At 44.6% G+C, this 17,834-nt stretch overlaps 1 protein-coding gene across 1 annotated transcript in view; it reads left to right on the plus strand.

The window, feature by feature from the left end:
• The window catches only part of ropn1l (rhophilin associated tail protein 1-like), a 69,816-nt gene that overhangs the window by 17,100 nt on the left and 34,882 nt on the right, over nucleotides 1–17,834 (plus strand). The window contains exon 5 of the mRNA XM_080215610.1: nucleotides 12,819–12,994. Within this exon, the coding sequence (XP_080071736.1) occupies nucleotides 12,819–12,994 (176 nt within the window). The remainder of the gene's footprint in view (nucleotides 1–12,818; nucleotides 12,995–17,834) is intronic.

Raw genomic sequence — 17,834 nt, forward strand, 5'->3', positions numbered from 1 at the left:
AGCACATGACATGCATAGGAACTGGGATCAAGTGAATCTCTTGAAGAGTATAGGGGCTGTAGGAGTAGAGTTAAGAGAGAAATCAGGAGGGCAAAAAGGGGACACAAGATTGTCTTGGCAGATAAGGCAAAGGAGAATTCAAAGAGCTTCTACAAATACATAAAGGGCAAAAGAGTAACAAGGGAGCGAGTAGGGCCTCTTAAGTATCAACAAGGTCATCTATGTGCGGATCTACAAGAGATGGGTGAGATCCTAAATAAACACTTCTCATCGGTATTTACAGTTGAGAAAAGCATGGATGTTAGGGAACTTGGGGAATTAAATATTGATATCTTGAGGACTGTACATATTACAGAGAAGGAGGTGCTGGAAGTCTTAAAGTGCATCAAGGTAGATAAATCCCCGGGACCTGATGAGGTATATCCCAGGACATTGTAGGAGGCTAGGGAGGAAATTGCGGGTCCACTAGCTGAGAAATTTTTAATTGTCGATAGTCACGGATGAGGTGCCTGAAGATTGGAGAGTGGCAAAATGTTGTGCTTTTGTTTAAAAAGAACTGCAGGGAAAAGCCTGGGAACTACAGGCCAGTGAGCCTCACATCTGTGGTGAGTAAATTGTTGGAAGGTATTTTGAGAGACAGGATCTACAGGCATTTAGAGATGCAAGGACTGATTAGGGACAGTCAGCATGGCTTTGTGAGTGGAAAATCATGTCTCACAAATTTAATTTAGTTTTTTGAAGGGGTAACCAAGAAGGCAGTGCTGTTGATGTTGTCTGCATGGACTTTTTAGCAAGGCCTTTGACAAGGTACCACATGGTAGGTTGTTACATAAAATTAAATCTCACGGGATCCAGGGTGAGGTATCTAAATGGATACAAAACTGGCTTCTTGACAGAAGCCAGAGGGTGGTTGTAGAGAGTTGTTTTTCAAACTGGAGGCCTATGACCAGTGGTATGCCTCAGGGATCAGTGCTGGGCCCACTATTATTTGTTATTTATATTAATGATTTGGATGAGAATATAGGGTGTTAAACTGGGGGAGGGCTAGATACAACCGGATTAGGCAGGATCTTAAAGATACGGACTGGGGTAAGCTGTTTGATGGCAGGTCGACGCTGGGTATGTGGGAGTCTCTCAAGGGAAAACTAAAATCTTTGCAGGAAAGGCACGTGCCGGTCAAGAGGAAAGATGGGAAGGGTAGGATTAGAGAGCCGTGGGTAACTAGGGATATTGAGGACCTGGTCAGGAGGAAGAGGGAGGCGTACATTAGATCTAGGCATTTGAGGACAGAGATAGCGTTAGAAGAATACAGAGAATGTAGGAGAGAACTTAAAAGGGGCATCAGAAAGGCAAAAAGGGGCCACGAAATGGCTTTGGCGGGTAGGATTAAAGAAAATCCTAAGGCATTTTACTCCTATGTTAGAAATAAAAGGATGGTTAGAGGGAAGATTGGTCCTCTCAGGGACAGAGGAGGGGAACTATGCTTGGAGCCTGGGGGAATGGGGGAGATCTTGAATGAATACTTTGCGTCGGTATTCACACAGGAGAGGGGCCTGATGTCTGGTGCTGTGCTTGAGGAGTTTGAGGATCCGTTGAGGGAAATAGTCATCACGAGGGAAGAGGTGTTGGGACTTTTAGACAGTATAAAGACGGATAAATCTCCGGGGCCTGATGGCATCTATCCCAGGCTGTTAAGGGAGGTGAGGGATGAAATTGCTGGGCCTCTGACGCAAATCTTTGTCTCTTCTTTGGACACAGGTGAGGTCCCAGAGGATTGGCGGATTGCAAATGTAGTACCGTTGTTTAAAAAGGGTCAGAGGGATAACCCAGGGAATTATAGGCCGGTGAGCTTGACTTCAGTTATAGGCAAGCTAATGGAGAGGATCCTCAAGGATAGGATGTATGAACATCTGGAGCGCTGCAATCTGATCAGGGATACGCAGCATGGCTTCGTTACAGGGAGGTCGTGCCTTACGAATCTAGTGGAATTTTTTGAAGAGGTGACAAAAACGGTTGACGAAGGACAAGCCGTTGATGTCATCTATATGGATTTCAGTAAGGCGTTTGACAAGGTCCCTCATGGTAGGCTGATAGAAAAGGTGAAGGCTCATGGGATACAAGGCCAGGTATGTAGATGGGTGGAGAACTGGCTTGGGAGGAGGAGACAGCGAGTAGTAGTGGAAGGCTCCTTTTCCAATTGGAGGTCTGTCACCAGTGGTGTGCCGCAGGGCTCGGTACTAGGACCTCTTCTATTTGTGGTATATATTAATGACTTGGAAGAGGGGGTAGGTGGTGTGATCAGCAAATTTGCTGATGACACTAAGATGGTTGGATTGGCGGGTACTGAGGAGCAGTGCCTGGCAATGCAACAGGACATAGACAGGCTGGTAGATTGGGCAGATAGATGGCAAATGGAATTTAATCCGGAGAAATGCGAGGTGATGCACTTTGGCCGGAATAATGTGGAGGGGAGTTATACGATAAAAGGTAGAACTATCCGGAGTATAGATACGCAGAGAGACCTGGGGGTGCAAGTGCACAAGTCCCTGAAGGTGTCGGTGCAGGTGCAGAATGTGATGAGGAAAGCGTATGGTATGTTAGCCTTCATAGGAAGAGGTATAGAATATAAGAGTAGGAGTCTGATGTTGCAGTTGTATAGAACGTTGGTTAGGCCTCACTTGGAGTACTGCGTCCAGTTCTGGTCGCCGTACTACCGGAAGGATGTAGAGATCCTGGAGAGAGTGCAGAGGAGATTTACCAGGATGTTGCCTGGTATGGAAGGGCTGTCTTACGAGGAAAGATTGAATGAACTTGGGCTGTTTTCCCTTGAGAGACGTCAGCTGAGGGGGGATCTAATAGAGGTTTATAAGATTATGAAGGGGATAGATAGAGTAAATGGTGGTAAGCTTTTTCCGCTATTAGAAATGGATAGAACGAGGGGTCACGGGCTTAGGGTGAGGGGGGCTAGGTATAAGACAAATATTAGAGGGCAGTTTTTCACGCAAAGGGTAGTGGGGGTGTGGAATGCACTGCCGAGTAAGGTGGTGGAAGCAGGCACGCTAGGGTTGTTTAAGAGTCACTTAGACAGCCACATGAGCGGGCTACATATAGGGGGATATAGTAGGCCTTACTAAACATTGTAGGCTTGGGAATACGTTTTGCCTCAGGGATGTTAGTCTTTGCCTGTTTAATAATGAATTTTTTGTCTCCACAGGCATTTAAGTCCAGCAAGGGGCATGCATGCGGCAGGTTGTAGTGGGCTGCTCTTGGACGTTGCTTCGGGAGTTGCCTATTGCTTCATGTCGTTAGTGTGCTTAAACTGGACCATCTCGAGGGCAACATGACAGCTCAGAGACTATCTCTGTTACTGTGTGGACACATGGATTTGGGCCTGTGTCTGTGGGAGTTTGCACGTTCTCCCCGTGGTTGCGTGGGTTTCCTCCGGGTGCTCCGGTTTCCTCCCACATCCCCAAAGATGTGCTTTTAGGCTGATTGATTGGGTAACAAATTGTCCCTATATTGGACCTCCCTGATCCTCGCACATTAGGCGTAGACTAAAATCATGAATAGGTCACTGAGACAGTGGGACGGCGGCGCGGGCTCGTTGGGCCGAAGGGCCTGTTTCCCGTGCTGTGTTGTTCTTTGTTCTTTGTATAGGGGGCATGATAGAAGCTTGCAGATGACACCAAGATTGCTGGCATAGTGGACAGTGAGGAAGGTTATCTCCAATTGCAGCAGGATCTTGATCAATTGGGCCATTGGGCTGACGAATGGCAGATGGAGCTAATTTAGACAAATGCGAGGTGATGCATTTTGGTAGATTGAACCAGGGCGGGAGTTACTCAGTTAATGGTAGGGCTTTGGGGAGAGTTACAGAATAAAGAGTTCTAGGGGTACAGGTTCATAGCACCTTGAAAGTGGAGTCACAGGTGGACAGAGTGGTGAAAAAGGCATTTGGCATGCTTGGTTTCATTGATCAGAAATTGAATACAGGAGTTGGGACATCTTGTTGAAGTTGTACAAGACATTGGTAAGGCCACACTTGGAATACTGTGTGCAGTTCTGGTCACCCGATTATAGAATTAGAAAGAGTGCAGAAAAGATTTACTAGGATGCTACCGGGACTTGAGAGATTGAGTTATAAGGAGAGGCTGGATAGACTGGGACTTTTTTCTCTGGAGCATAGGAGGCTGAGAGGTGATCTTACAGAGGTCTACAAAATAATGAGGGGCACAGAAAATGTAGATAGTCAATATCTTTTCCCAAAGGTAGGGGAATCTAAAACCAGAGGGCATAGGTTTAAGACGAGAGAGGAAAGATACAAAAATGTCCAGAGGGGCAATTTTTCACAGAGGGAGGTGAATGTCTGGAACAAGCTGCCAGAGGTAATTAATAGTAGAGGCGGGTACAATTTTATCTTTTAAAAAGCATTTAGATAGTTACATGGGTACAATGGGTATAGAGGGATATGAGCCAAGTGCGGGCAATTGGGATTAGCTTAGAGGTTTAACAAAAAATAAGGGCGGCATGGACAAGTTGGGCCGAAGGGCCTGATTCCATGCTGTAAACCTCGATGACTCTATAACTAGGATGGGTAATAAATGATAGCCAGCCAGCGACACCCTTGTCCCATGATTGAATTTAAAAAACAAAATGTTACATGTCTCTCTTTCTCTGGTATCAAGTTGTACAAATAAGCAAACGTAATGGTGCAGGGCTCCAATAAGTAGCAGAAATTGATGTCGTGAATGCACTGTTGGTAACAGGATCACTGTATTTAGTATGAAAGCCATCTGTGGGCCTTCCCTGATAGAGATTGCCAATTTAGTGTTATCCAAAGATATGTTGATTGGCCATGCACAATTGCCCCTTAACGTCAAGGGGGATTAGTAGGGTAAACATGTGGGGTTATGGGAATAGGGCCTGGGTGGGATTGTTGTCAGTATAGGCTCGATGGCCTCTATCTGCACTGTAGGGATTCTATGATCGCTAAATTATATTGTGCGTGAAGGACTGGGCTGAGACTGTCAACATTCATTACGTTAAGGACCCTGACAGCCATCTGTAAAATGGGAATTACAGGGCAGTCTCAAATTGCATCCAAAAGGTCAAAACAAGTATTTTTGTCACTCCTCAGTCAACAGGTGCTTGCATTTATATAGGGCCGTTTGAATGTAGGAAAAAAAAGTCACAAGACACAATACATAAATCAGAGAAAAGAAACGAATAGAATAAAATAGCTGCTGCTGTGTAATAGGCACTGAGTTTTGTGGCCTGCTCCCCAGCAGAGACAGGGGACATAAGCTCCTGGAAATGGAATGACAGAACTGTCTCCGGCTGTCTCTATTTTGCCAGGCTTCTGCAATCCAGGCAGATGTCAGCCTGAGGATGTGAAAACACAGCCGTTCAAGTTCTCAAATTGTATCAATCGCAAGCCATTTCCTTTTTGAGATGAGATCACTCAAAGGCTCTGCCACAACGGTGGGACAAAAAGACGGGGATGGATAAAAAAAATTACCGGACAAGGTTGTAGAATTGAGCAAGGTTACAGCGGCGGATGCAGACAAAGATGGATTTCCTTAGTTTACTGCTTTGGAGGACTAGGATGCTTTGTGGGTCAGGAATGACAGCACTGATGGAAAGGCCATGCCGGATGAAGGCAGCTTGAACGGTTGGGAGTTTTTGGAGAGTGGAGTATGGAAGGTCAGCAAGGAGGTTGTGAAAAAAAGAACGCAGCCAAAGGATTTCAGTGGCAAGAGTCTGAGGCAGGGTCAGAAGCTGGCAACATCGTGATAGCGGAAGTAAGCAGGCTGTGGGGTTTGAAATTTAACCATCGATTGAGTCATCTTGTTCAATTTGCCAGAGAAGTGGGCACTCAGTCTTGGCGGCAAACAAGGGAAGGTCAAAAATGGAAGCTCCGGTCTTCGGGAAAGTTCAGTCGGAGAAACCTTTTGATTCCTCCATGACTGTCTTGGACAAGGAGACTGAAAACGTCGAGGTGATAAAAGCAAATTAACTGAGGATGCTGGAATCTAAAACCAAAAGAGAAAATGCCGGAAAATCTCAGCAGGTCTGGCACCCTGGGTCATCTGGACTCGAAACGTCAGCTCTTTTCTCTCCTTACAACATGCTGCCAGAGCTGCTGAGATTTTCCAGCATTTTCTCTCAACATAGTGGTGATCCTAGAGTTGGTGAAAATAATGATAGAATTGAGCTGGGTTATTAGCACAGATACCGAAGATGATTCTATGCCTAAAGATTTCTAATCTGCCACCACTACTCTTGGCTCCCCTATCAATTAAAAATCAGTCTACTCAACCTTGACTATATTCAGTGATCCAGCCTCTGCCCCTCATTATCGAGGACAAGAATAATTGAAATACTCTACACCATCCTAATTAGAGGGCTTGCTTCACTTTTATTGGTCAGCCTTTACAATTCTGATTTACTCTGGCATTCAGATTAACGATTGTCCCCTCAGTAGGCGAGGACAGATGTGCAGGTTAGGGGGAATTAGCAGAGTGGGGTTATAGGGATAAGGTCTGGGTGGGATTTTCTGTTGGAGAGTTGATGCAAACTTGATGAGCTAAGTGGCCTCCTCCTGCACTTGTTGGGTTTCTATGATAACCTGCCATGATAAATTGCCCGATAGAGTCCAAAGATGTGTGGATTACATGGATTAGCCTTGATAAAGATGTGCGGTTACGGGGAAAGGGCAGGGGAGAGGGCCATGGGGAGAGATACTTTGTCAGAGAGTCAGTGCAGATTCGATGGGCTGAATGGCCTCTTGTTCACTATCGGGAATATATCATTCTATTACATATGAACATCAATGTTATGTTCCAGTTAGAAACAGCAGATGGTGCTATGTGTAGTGAAACAATTACTGCTTCAAAGCCACAGGAAGAGGAAACATTTTGAAAATAGTTTATCTTGCTTCGTTCGTCGATGCAACTGTTAGTTACCTTAGTTCCCCTAATGAACTCAATTACCGATTGTAACTATCTGATAATGCGACCATTTGTGGAAATTTATCAGCTTTTCAGTCCCTCATCAGATGAGCAAGTTGTGTGCACAGTAGAAATGAGAATTTTAATAAGCACAGCGTGAGGATAATAAGCAAGGAAGGAGGATTTGAAGTCTTATTCGCTGGGTGAGAGAGAGAGAGAGACTTTGCTTATGGGAGGGCTCATGTTTACTCCTTAAATTTCCCCTTAGGTTTCCTGAGCTAAAGTCTCTCCTTTGGCTCCGTACAAAGGAGCTCTCTACATCCGTTCCGTCATTTCCAGAGGATAAAAGCAAAACACTGCAGATGCTGGAATCTGAAACCAAGAGAGAAAATGCTGGAAAATCTCAGCAGGTCTGGCAGCATCTGTATGGAGAGAAAAGAGCTGATGTTTCAAGCCATTGACAAAGGGTCACCTCGACTCGAAACGCCGGCAGCTGATGTTTTGAGCCATTAAACGTCAGCTCTTTTCTCTCCTTGCAGATGCTGCCAGGCCTGCTGAGATTTTCTGCCATTTACAGTGCTTCCTTTATAATATTCTTCCCTGTTTGGTGGGAAAAGACCCATTCTATTCCCAGTGTTATTCTTTATCGGCCATTTATTAAGACCCAGGATCGGCCATTGCCCGTGCCTTATGTTTAAAATTCAGGTAAATACAATACTCCTTCTTTCAACATGACATTGAACTTCCATGTTGACTACGTTAGCACAAGTACACATTGCCTTCATTCTAACTTCATTCTCTACTTTCCACCATTTACCATTCAGCAGTCAGACTTGTCCCATACCATTGCACAGAAGCGTTGCCCTCAGATGGGGGTGAAGATGAAGGCGGCTGGAACCGGAGATTTATACGTCAGCTGGTATGCCAGTTTGCTGACATCCCATCCTCAGTGCCATCCCACTCCTGAGCCGTTTTCCTTGAGGCATGGAGGGGAGTGAAAGGGCTACCTGCCCGCAAATGGGAGTAAATGGCTGTTTAAAATGATTAACCGAGGCCTATGGGCCTCCAAGTCTTCCGGAATAGATTAACTAGCTGGAAACAGCCTCCTAGCAACAGACCTCGGAGATCAGCACTCCAGGCAGGCTTTGAGGCCTTCCCTGCCTGCCTGCCTGGCTTCAGCTGCAAGCAGTGAAGGCATATCTCCCTCCATGATGATGTTTCTGCTGCTGTGGTCAATTTTCTTGAGCTTAAAGATTTTAGAAGTTGATGAAAGGATGCTGCAAGATGGAGACATCTTTCCTTTATTTAGCCTGAAATGGCAGGTTGCATCTCCTGCTGGAGGGACTCCTGTTGGCTATTATGGGTGGCTGTTTCCCAAACAGTGTGGGTGAGGAGCCCATTTTGACCTGAACCTGTACTGTGAAGCCATCAGTTAATGTCATTGGCAGCATGGGGATGGTCCCTAAACTGAAGCCTGAGCGAGTCCACCAATCAGAGCTATTTTACAATGATTTTCTCTTACTTATTCACCCATTTTGTGATCCAACGTACAGATACCTGAAGCCCGTGCTCAAAAATGAGAACAAGTGGGACTTGAAAAGAAACATGCTGAGGTCAAGGCTCCACTGAGAATGCTGCTGTGTCATCTGAGTATGTACAGCAGATCCTTACTTTAGTACACTATTTGTTAAACAATCTGAATTGCACATTATAATGAGGTTTTCCATTATAATTCCCACCAAGTATCATAGACTGCTGCCTATATACCTTCCGTCAGCATCTTAGTCACTTACAAAGGCATTGCTTGGAACATTCAACATGTTGATTAGGCAAAGCCCAGTCTTCAAGCAGATTCAGTAAATTGTTCTCACATGGTTAAAGTGCAATTACTTTGGTGATTGTAATTACTTCAATCAGGCCATTGAGATTGGCCTATTGGAGTATGAACTCCCTGATTAAGGATCTCACTAAAAGATGTCCTTGATGAAGGATTTACAGGCAGTTGGTGCGGAGAGAGGGGGTGGGGGAAGGGGGAAGGGAAGGAGGACGACCTCCTTGTGGAGTTCTGCTCCTGGGCCTGACAAGGCGTATCATCTACGAGTCCAGGCAGCGAATGACTGAGGGGGTCATCAAACCTGACTGTCTGCCCTTCTACCTTGACTACATTCGCGGCCAGGTGTCCCTGGAGAGGGAGCACGCAGTATCTGAGGGCACTGTTAATGCCTTCCGTTCCCGCTGGGCACCGCAGGGGCTGGGGTGTATTATCGACCCCCTTAATCACATTTTAATTTGATGTTTTAAGTTTCCTTTCCATTTTATCTTTTGTTCCCCTTTTGTCTTTTGTTCCCTACCTCTTGGGAGCTGCCCCCTTTTGAGTTGTCCCGAAGTTAATTTGATTTTATTTGGTTGGGCATAAAAAAATGTCCCTGATTAAGGATCTAATTGATGGCCCAATCAGGGAATCTTTGCTTTGTATTTAACGGGGAGTGTCAGTGCACTCAATGTACTGCTGTTAGAGTTTGTAAATAAAGGGATTTTGGTGAAGGGATTTCTGCTCTGCAGACTTACAACAGTGATGCGATTATAGATTCAACTTCTAACAGCTGGGAGAGAGAGTTAAATTAAGTGGAGATTTCAATAATTATGTTAGATACTGGTCCTTGCTTATCACAGGCAGATTACATCAATGTTAGTGTGCCCTGATATTGAAGTTTGGGGCTGTATTTTAGAAAAACTTGTTTGTTCAGACACTTTACTTTCCCCCTCTCTCCACGATGTCTGTTGCCAGAAACAAAAACTCTTCACCCAACTGGGAGTCAGGGTAGCCTTCTCCAGGATCTTTACCTGGGCAATAACCGAATTTAAATGTTCAGCAACAGGCAGGCAGTAAGAGCAGCAGAGATTTCTGGCCTGCTATGTGATGAAAAGGAAAGCGGAACCGCTATTATCACTATCCATAACTCCAGACTACACCGTGCATGTGGAAGTGTGTGTTGCCATGGCAAATGGAAGTCCCTAAATGATCTGTATCACATCCAGTGCACGGAGCAGAAACATGGACCAGAATTTTAGTTTGCTCAGGCAGGTACACACCTGACCCAGAAACGTGCGAAATCACGCGAGGAGATGTAGAGCACATGCCCCAACATCACTGCGTGATATTTTGGGTGCAAATCAAAAGTGCGCCCATGGACAATCGAGAAGCCAATTTAAATGAACTAAGCAGCGATTGACTGGGGTTTTACGTTGCCCGTCTGCCTTTACGGTTGGCGGGACGGGCTGATCAGCGAGGCGGCCATTCTCAGCAGCGCTCTGCCTTTCACAGAGTGCGTTTCACGATGGATGTTAATTGGCCAGCGTGATAGTGCATCAACAATGCAGTCTCGGGTAGGAGCGATTTTCACATCAACTTCAGACTCGCCCTGAATATAACATTCAGACCATGAGAAAGTTCCACTTTGTGAACTGGAAAACCATTGTGTTCCTGGTTTAACAAAGGTGTTGAAGCATTGAAAATTTATTGTAGGTTATAAATAGGATCAGCAATACTGGGCATCACATTCTAAGAGAGGCGGCAGAAAAGATTGATTGAAATGGCCGGAATTATTAGAAAGGGATTCAGATCCATGGAGAGATTGAAATGTTTGTAGAAATTTCATAGAATCCCTACAGTGCAGAAGGAGGCCATTCGGTCCATCAAGTCTGCACCAACAACAATCCTACCCGGTCCCTATGCCCATAACCCCACAGACTTAGCCTGCTAATTCCCCTGACATGAAGTTCATTTATTAAGGTTTACATTAACACTGCAATCAAATTACAATGAAATTCCCCTAGTCGTCACACTCCAGCACCTGTTCGGGTCAATGCACCTAACCAGCACGGCCTTTCAGCCTGTGGGAGGAAACCAGAGCACCCGGAGGAAATCCACCCAGACACGAGGAGAATGTGCAAACTCCACACAGACAGCAACCCAAGCCGGGAATCGAACCAGGGTCCCTGGCGCTGTGAGGCAGCAGTACTAATCACTGTGCCACCGTGCCACCCCACTAAGAGGCAATTTAGCATGGCAATCAACCTAACCCTCACATCATTGGAATGTGGGAGGAAACCAGAGCCCCTGAAGGAAACCCACATAGACACGGGGGGAATGTGCAGACTTCACACAGTCATCTGAGGCTGGAATTAAACCTGGGCCCCCAACACTGTGAGACAGCAGTACTACACTGTGCCACTGTGCTGTCCTTTTATTCAGATTGGAGAAACCTGGATTATTCTTCGAGCAGAGAAGGTTAAGGGACTGGCATCCCATAAAGCCAGAAAACCCAGTCAACCTGCAGAGGGACCTAGAAAGCAAAGTTTAAATCAAAGCGCTTCAGCATTACTAAAAAGATTCTAAACACTCTGATGTTTCATTTTCCCCCTTGTAAATAGCTGCAAACTTACAATAACGGGCCAGGAGAACAAAATACTAGACACATCAGTAAACAATATAGAATGGGAGGCCATAATAGCAGAGCATGGGAATGAGATATCCTGGAACCTGTTCAATGTGAAAATAAATTGATGTTTTTTTTTATTCTCTGGTCTCCATTTCCATGGGGATAGAACCAGCTGTTTGTTGCTTGTTTAAGAATTTTGCACTATTTCCCCCAAATAACTCCACAGACCCTGATTACATCGTTCTCATTCTGACTGTTGTCAATCCTTAAACAGAGGGAGACATGAAAGCACATCATGTGCAAAAGAACAACAACATGGCACTAAATTTCTAAAAGGGGCAGAGTGCCTCCAGGTCAACACCCTTTGGAGAATGATGAATAATGAGTTAAACGTATGGAAAATAAATAGCCACCATCTTTGGGCTGCATGGTGGCACAGTGGTTAGCACTGCTCCCTCTCAGTGCCAGGGACCCGGGTTCGATTCTGGCCTTGGGTGACTGTGCGGAGTCTGCATGTTCTCCCCATGTCTGCGTAGGTTTCCTCCAGCTGCTTCAGTTTCCTCCCATGCTCCGTAGGGTTAGATTGATTGGCCATGCCAAATTGTCCCTTAGTGTCAGGGAAGCAGTGGGGTTAATACATAATGTTACAAGGATAGGGTCTGGGTGGGATTGTTGTCAGTGCAAGATTCATGGGCCAAATGGCCTCCTGCTGCACTGTATGGATTCTAGCATTCTCTATTTTTTATTATTCATTCATGGGGCATGGGCATCGCTGGCTGGCCAGCATTTATTGTCCATCCCTAGTTGCCCTTCAGAAGGTGGTGGTGAGCTGCCTTATTGAATCGCTGCAGTCCATGTTCTGTGGGTTGACCCACAATGCCGTTAGGGAGGGAATTCCAGGATTTTGACCCAACAACCGCAAAGGAATGATGATATATTCCCAAGTCAGGGTGGTGAGTGGCTTGGAGGGGAACTTGCAGGTGGTAGTGTTCCCATGTATCTGCTGCCCTTGTCCTTCTAGATGGAAGTGGTTGTGGGTTTGGAAGGTGCTGTCTAAAGATCTCTGGTGAACTACTGCAGTGCATCTTGTAAATAGTATGCAATTTTAAGCGATTGAAGCAATTTTAACAAATCACTGACTCATGCCAGTGAATACTGCAGCCCTGCCAGAACTATAGCCATTAGTCAATCACATCATTTGTAAAGCTAATTATTTCAAATTTAAACTAAGCACTTATGAGGTGATTGCTAAGGACGTCCGAATTGTAGTTGCCTCCGTGCTGAGAGCACATTCTGTCCCTTGATAATTGTACATTGGAAGAGAAAATCTCAAAAAATATGAGGCTATGACAACACAAAGCCACATGTTCTGTTAAATGCAAAACCATGTACACCAGATGTTTTAAAAAAGACATTCTTTTTAAAGAGTCTGTACAGTGCCCTGAAACATGCCTGTGAAATCCTAACGACTGACCCACCAGGAGGTGCCGCCCACATCAAATTTGAAACCTTCAAGTTTCTGTACACTTATCTGGCATCGATGGATGTGGACATTCTGGAGTCTGGTATTCAAGCGACTCTTCAAGCTCTGAAAGAAGATGTGTGAGTATAAAAGTAGTCCAGCCTGAGAGCTGTAGCATGCCGGGAATTTCTAACTTATGTGTGTAGCTGCAGAAAATTGTATTATATTGAGGAATACCATTAATACAAACATCAGCAGAATCCTATGATCACTAATTGCCTTTCTCTAATTTCCTTTTATTTCTCATAATAAATTCCAGATCATAGTATGATATCATTTTAGTATTGTTACAGGACACAGGTAGGCCATTCAGTCCATCCTGTCCATGCTGGCTCTCTGAAAGTGCAACTCGGTGCATCCCATTCCATTGCAACCCCCCTTATAGCCCTGCATCTTTTTCTCTTCAGGCACTCATTCAATTCCCTTTTAAAAACCAGGATTGAATCTGCCACCACTGCATTCTCAGGAAGTGCATCCCAGAGCACTGTTGGTTCTTTTGTCAAGCGCCCCTAATGTGTGCTGTGGTTCTGGACCCTTCCACCAAAGAGAAAACAGGTTCTTTCCTTCTACCCTGTCTAGACCCCTCATGATCTTAAATACCTCCATCAAGGAGAATAATTCCAGCTTCTCCAATCGATTCATCTGACTGAAGTTTCTTACCCCTAGAACCATTCTCTCCAATGTTCCCTGCACTCTCTCAAAAGCCTTCACATCCTTCTTAAAATGTGTTATCCAGAATGGAACAAAATACTTCAGTTGAGGTTAAACTGGTCTTTTAAAAAGGTTCATCATCTTACTCTGTGTCTCTAGTTGTAAAGCTCAAGGTCCAATTTGCTCTTTTAACCTCTTTTTCAACTTTTAAAATATTTATCGTTTTATGGGATGTGAGCATCACTAATTGCCCTTGAGGGCAGTTAAGAATCAACCAAATTGCTGTGGCTCTGGAGTCACATTGAGGCCAGACCAGGTAAGGACGGCAGATTTTCTTCCCTGAAGGACATGAATGAACCATCGACAATGGTTTGTTTACTGTGTCTTTTTTACTATTTATAGTCCTATCGAAGACTTCTGTGTTTCCTTCACATTAGTTGCAATAAAAAGAAAATATGTGAATGTTGGAAATTAGAAATGAAAAACAGTAGGTGTTGGCAACTCCCAAAGATCTCTGCATGTTTATGCAGTGAGCATCTGAGTTATCAGAAGCAGAAAACTCACCAAACCTCATGGCTATAGGGACGCCTCTTGTAAGTGACATTCTAGCTTTGAGTGCCTGCTTCTGATTATTGATTTGATTTATCACTGTCGCAAGTGTTGGGATCCAGTGAAAGGTATTGTTCCTTGTGCACTATACTGGCCAAGCATACCATTCATAGAGGACATAGAGGAGAAAGGATGAGGAGGGTGCAGAATATTTTTGCCCAGAATTCTACCCAGTGATCTTTCCCTAAACAGCTGTGATCTGGCTGGACAGTGCCCTCTGCGCCCCCTTACTGAGCAGCACAGTGGTTAGCACTGCTGCCTCACTGTGGCAGGGACCCGGGTTCGATTCCCGATTTGGGGCACATTCTGTGTGAAGTTTGCGCATCTTCCCCACGTGTGTGACAGTTTCCTCCAGGTGCTCAAGTTTGCTCCCACAGTCCAAAAGGCGTGCTGGTCAGGAGCATTGGCCATGCTACATTCTCCCTCCGTGTACCCGAACAGGCGCCAGAGTGTGGCAACTAGGGGATTTTCACAGTAACTTCATTGCAGTGTTAATGTAAGCCTACTTATAACACTAATAAATAAACTTAAACTTTAAAACTTTAAACATTGCCCACCACCCATAGGTTGAAAATCTTGCTGACATTCACTGGCAATGAATGAGGCCTTTGAACCACTTCCACGCCCCCAACACAGCATCAGCCTCTCCAGGAGAGGAGAGTGTGAGAGAAAGAAAACTGACAGTCTATGTAACACTTAGTCAGTTAACATTTTTTAGAAGAGACATAACATTGTGCTTGGGACACTTGCGGAAGATCAGGTTCTGTGACAGCCCCAAGACTTTGTGTGTAATATTGCCTGTGGGCAATGGTGTAAAATGGATGATTTGACCATCCATTAGATAGACATGCGTGAGATGTGCGTGTGTGTGTGTGTGCGCGCGCGCGCACGTAATAACTTTTATTCAGGTAAAGCAAAGCATCCATTCTTCAGTGGTAACATCTCTCAAATGCCAATGAGAAAATAATTGTTTAATTGTGTTTCTTTTCACCACCTTGACACTGGCTGAGGGCAAAATATTGGCTAGGTTCCTGGGAGAACGCCATGTTCTTCAAATAGTGCATTAAATCTTTCATAAACTTTACCTGGAAATTAATTCCATACATTGATCATTCTTGGTGTGAAGTAGAATTTCCTGGACATCAGTTGTAATTCTACCTTTCACTAGCTTGAGCTTGTGTCCCTTTGCTTTATTCCTGTAATTTTCTCATGACTGTCACTTCAACACCTGAGTGCCTCACTCGTCTCCTGGCAACCGAGATATTGAAGGTGCAATTTGACCGGGGTTGGATCAAATCTTCTAATTATTTTCTCCTGTTTTAGCTGTATAATTCAACATTATTTTGACTTTGGTTGCTGCTCTACATTGTTTGGACTTGTTTAACATTGAGAATAATGACACTTAAACTCTTTTTCATGCTTAACCGTAGTAACATAGGAGCAGGAGTAGGCCATTCAGCCTGCTGAGTCTGCCTTCCCATTCAGTACGATCATGACAGATCATGCACTTCAATTCCTTCTTCCCAAACTATCGGGGCAGCATGGTGGCACAGTGTTAGCACTGCTGCCTCACAGCGCCAGGGAACCGGGTTCGATTCCTGGCTTGGGTTACTGTCTGTGCAGACTCTGCATGTTCACCCCCTGTCTGCGTGGGGTTTCCTCTGGGTGCTTCGATTTCCTCCCACAGTCCAAAAGACAGTTAGGTGCATTGGCCATGCTAAAATTCTCCCTCAGTGCACCCAAACAGGAGCTGGAATGTGGTGACTAGAGGATTTTCACAATAACTTAATTGCGGTGATAATACATAAGCCTACACTAATAAATAAACTGTGAACTTATCTTCAATAAAGAACCAACATTATTGTTTTACCAATCTTTGAATGTTTAGTCAATTACAAGGGGGTACAGGTTTAAAGTGAGAGGGGAAAAATTTAAGGGACATGTGTGGGGGAAGTTTTTCATGCAGAGAGGGGTGGGTACCTGGAACGTGCTGCCAGAGGAGGCAGTGGAAGCAGGCACATTAGTAACATTTAAGAGGCATCTGGATGGGTACATGAATAGGGAGGGAATAGAGGGATATGGACCGAGTAAGGGCAGAAGGTTTTGGTTGTACTTTAGTTAGGGCATCATGATCAGTACAGGCTTGGTTGGCCAAAGGGCCTGTTCCTGTTCTTTGTTCATTGTTGATACCAGAGAAGTTCAATAGAGGGCAGTCTATACTGGTGTGGAATCTGCAGCATATTGGAAGTGGGTAGCTGGTGATGACAGAAGGATGATGAATGAGTGAAGATGGACTTTCAAAAAAACATTTTTAAAACTATTATTTTGTCCCAGAGCTTTAGGAGAATTGCCAGATGTCTGGATTCCTTTATTGCCTTCTAAGTATAATGTGTGCTGGCAACCTTAAATCCTTAGTGGTTTGATATGGCATAGCAGATTTTACAGCACAGAAACAGGCCATTCAGCACAACTGGTCTATAGCAATGTTTATGCTCCTTATGAAGCACCTCCTACTCTACTTCTTCTCACCCTTTCTACGTATCCCTCTATTTTTCCTCCCTCATGTGGTGATCTACCTTCTCCTTAAATCTCTCTATGTTGTTACATCTTCTGGGGGTCCCCATAAGTTTGAAATAATCACACTTTTGGATGCAAAATCATGACGTTTCATCGAATGTATTTCTGGCAGCTCTCCATGTGGTTGGTGGGGTGATATAGACCAAAGATGTGCAGCTTAGGTGGATTGGCCAGGCTAAATTACCCCTTAGTGTCCCAAGATGTATAGGTTAGGGGGATTAGTGGTTAAATGTGTGTTGGGGGGGGGGGGGGGGGAGGTGGGGGAGGGGTATTATAGGAAAGGGAAGATGATCTTTCACCGAGTGGGTGCAGTCTCAATGGACCAAATGGCCTCCTTCTGCACTGTAGGGATTCTATAGAACATCGTTGCTTGGCACCTGACTGCTGTGCAGCAGGAAATGTGCACTCTGGATGTGTATTCTCATGACAATTAGTTCCTGTTTCATTATAAATAATATAACAATATAACAAATGCTGTTTGTCTCAACCTTTACTTGTGATAACCATAACCCAGTTTCTGGGTAAAGATGTTTCTCCTGAATTCCTTACTGGCTTTATGAAAGACTATCACATGTTTATGGTCACATTCGGACACTCCCCCACAAGTGAAACCACTTCTGCATTTACAGTGTCAAATCTGTCTGTACCTTTAAATCCTCTATCGCCCTTCAAACTTCCTTTTGTCCTAAGAAAAAATACACACTGGTCAGTCTTTCAGTCCGATTGTCTGCCACAGCTCTCAGGTTTGTTTTCATCAAATATCATAACACAAGTTTTGCTGTCCTGGACATTCTGTGGGTAAATAAATGTCATTGGCACAAAAACTTTGGACATGAAATATTAATTTTCACTGCACTGCTGGTTTTCTTGGTGCATTGCCAGGAGAATGATAACATTGATATAGTGCCTTTCAGGGTACGCAAGATATTTCACAGCCTGTTCCAGCTCGTGAATCATTTCCAAAGTGTATTTGCTATTAATATATGCAAGGTGGCAGCCAACTTTCTAACCATAAGTGAATCTGGCACTTAACAACTGGGTGTCAGATGTAATAAAATAGTAAAAATGGGCTAATGGTAATGT

This window comes from Carcharhinus amblyrhynchos, chromosome 2 (assembly GCF_965287045.1).
Source record: "Carcharhinus amblyrhynchos chromosome 2, sCarAmb.v2.hapA, whole genome shotgun sequence".
Taxonomy (NCBI): Eukaryota; Metazoa; Chordata; class Chondrichthyes; order Carcharhiniformes; family Carcharhinidae; genus Carcharhinus; species Carcharhinus amblyrhynchos.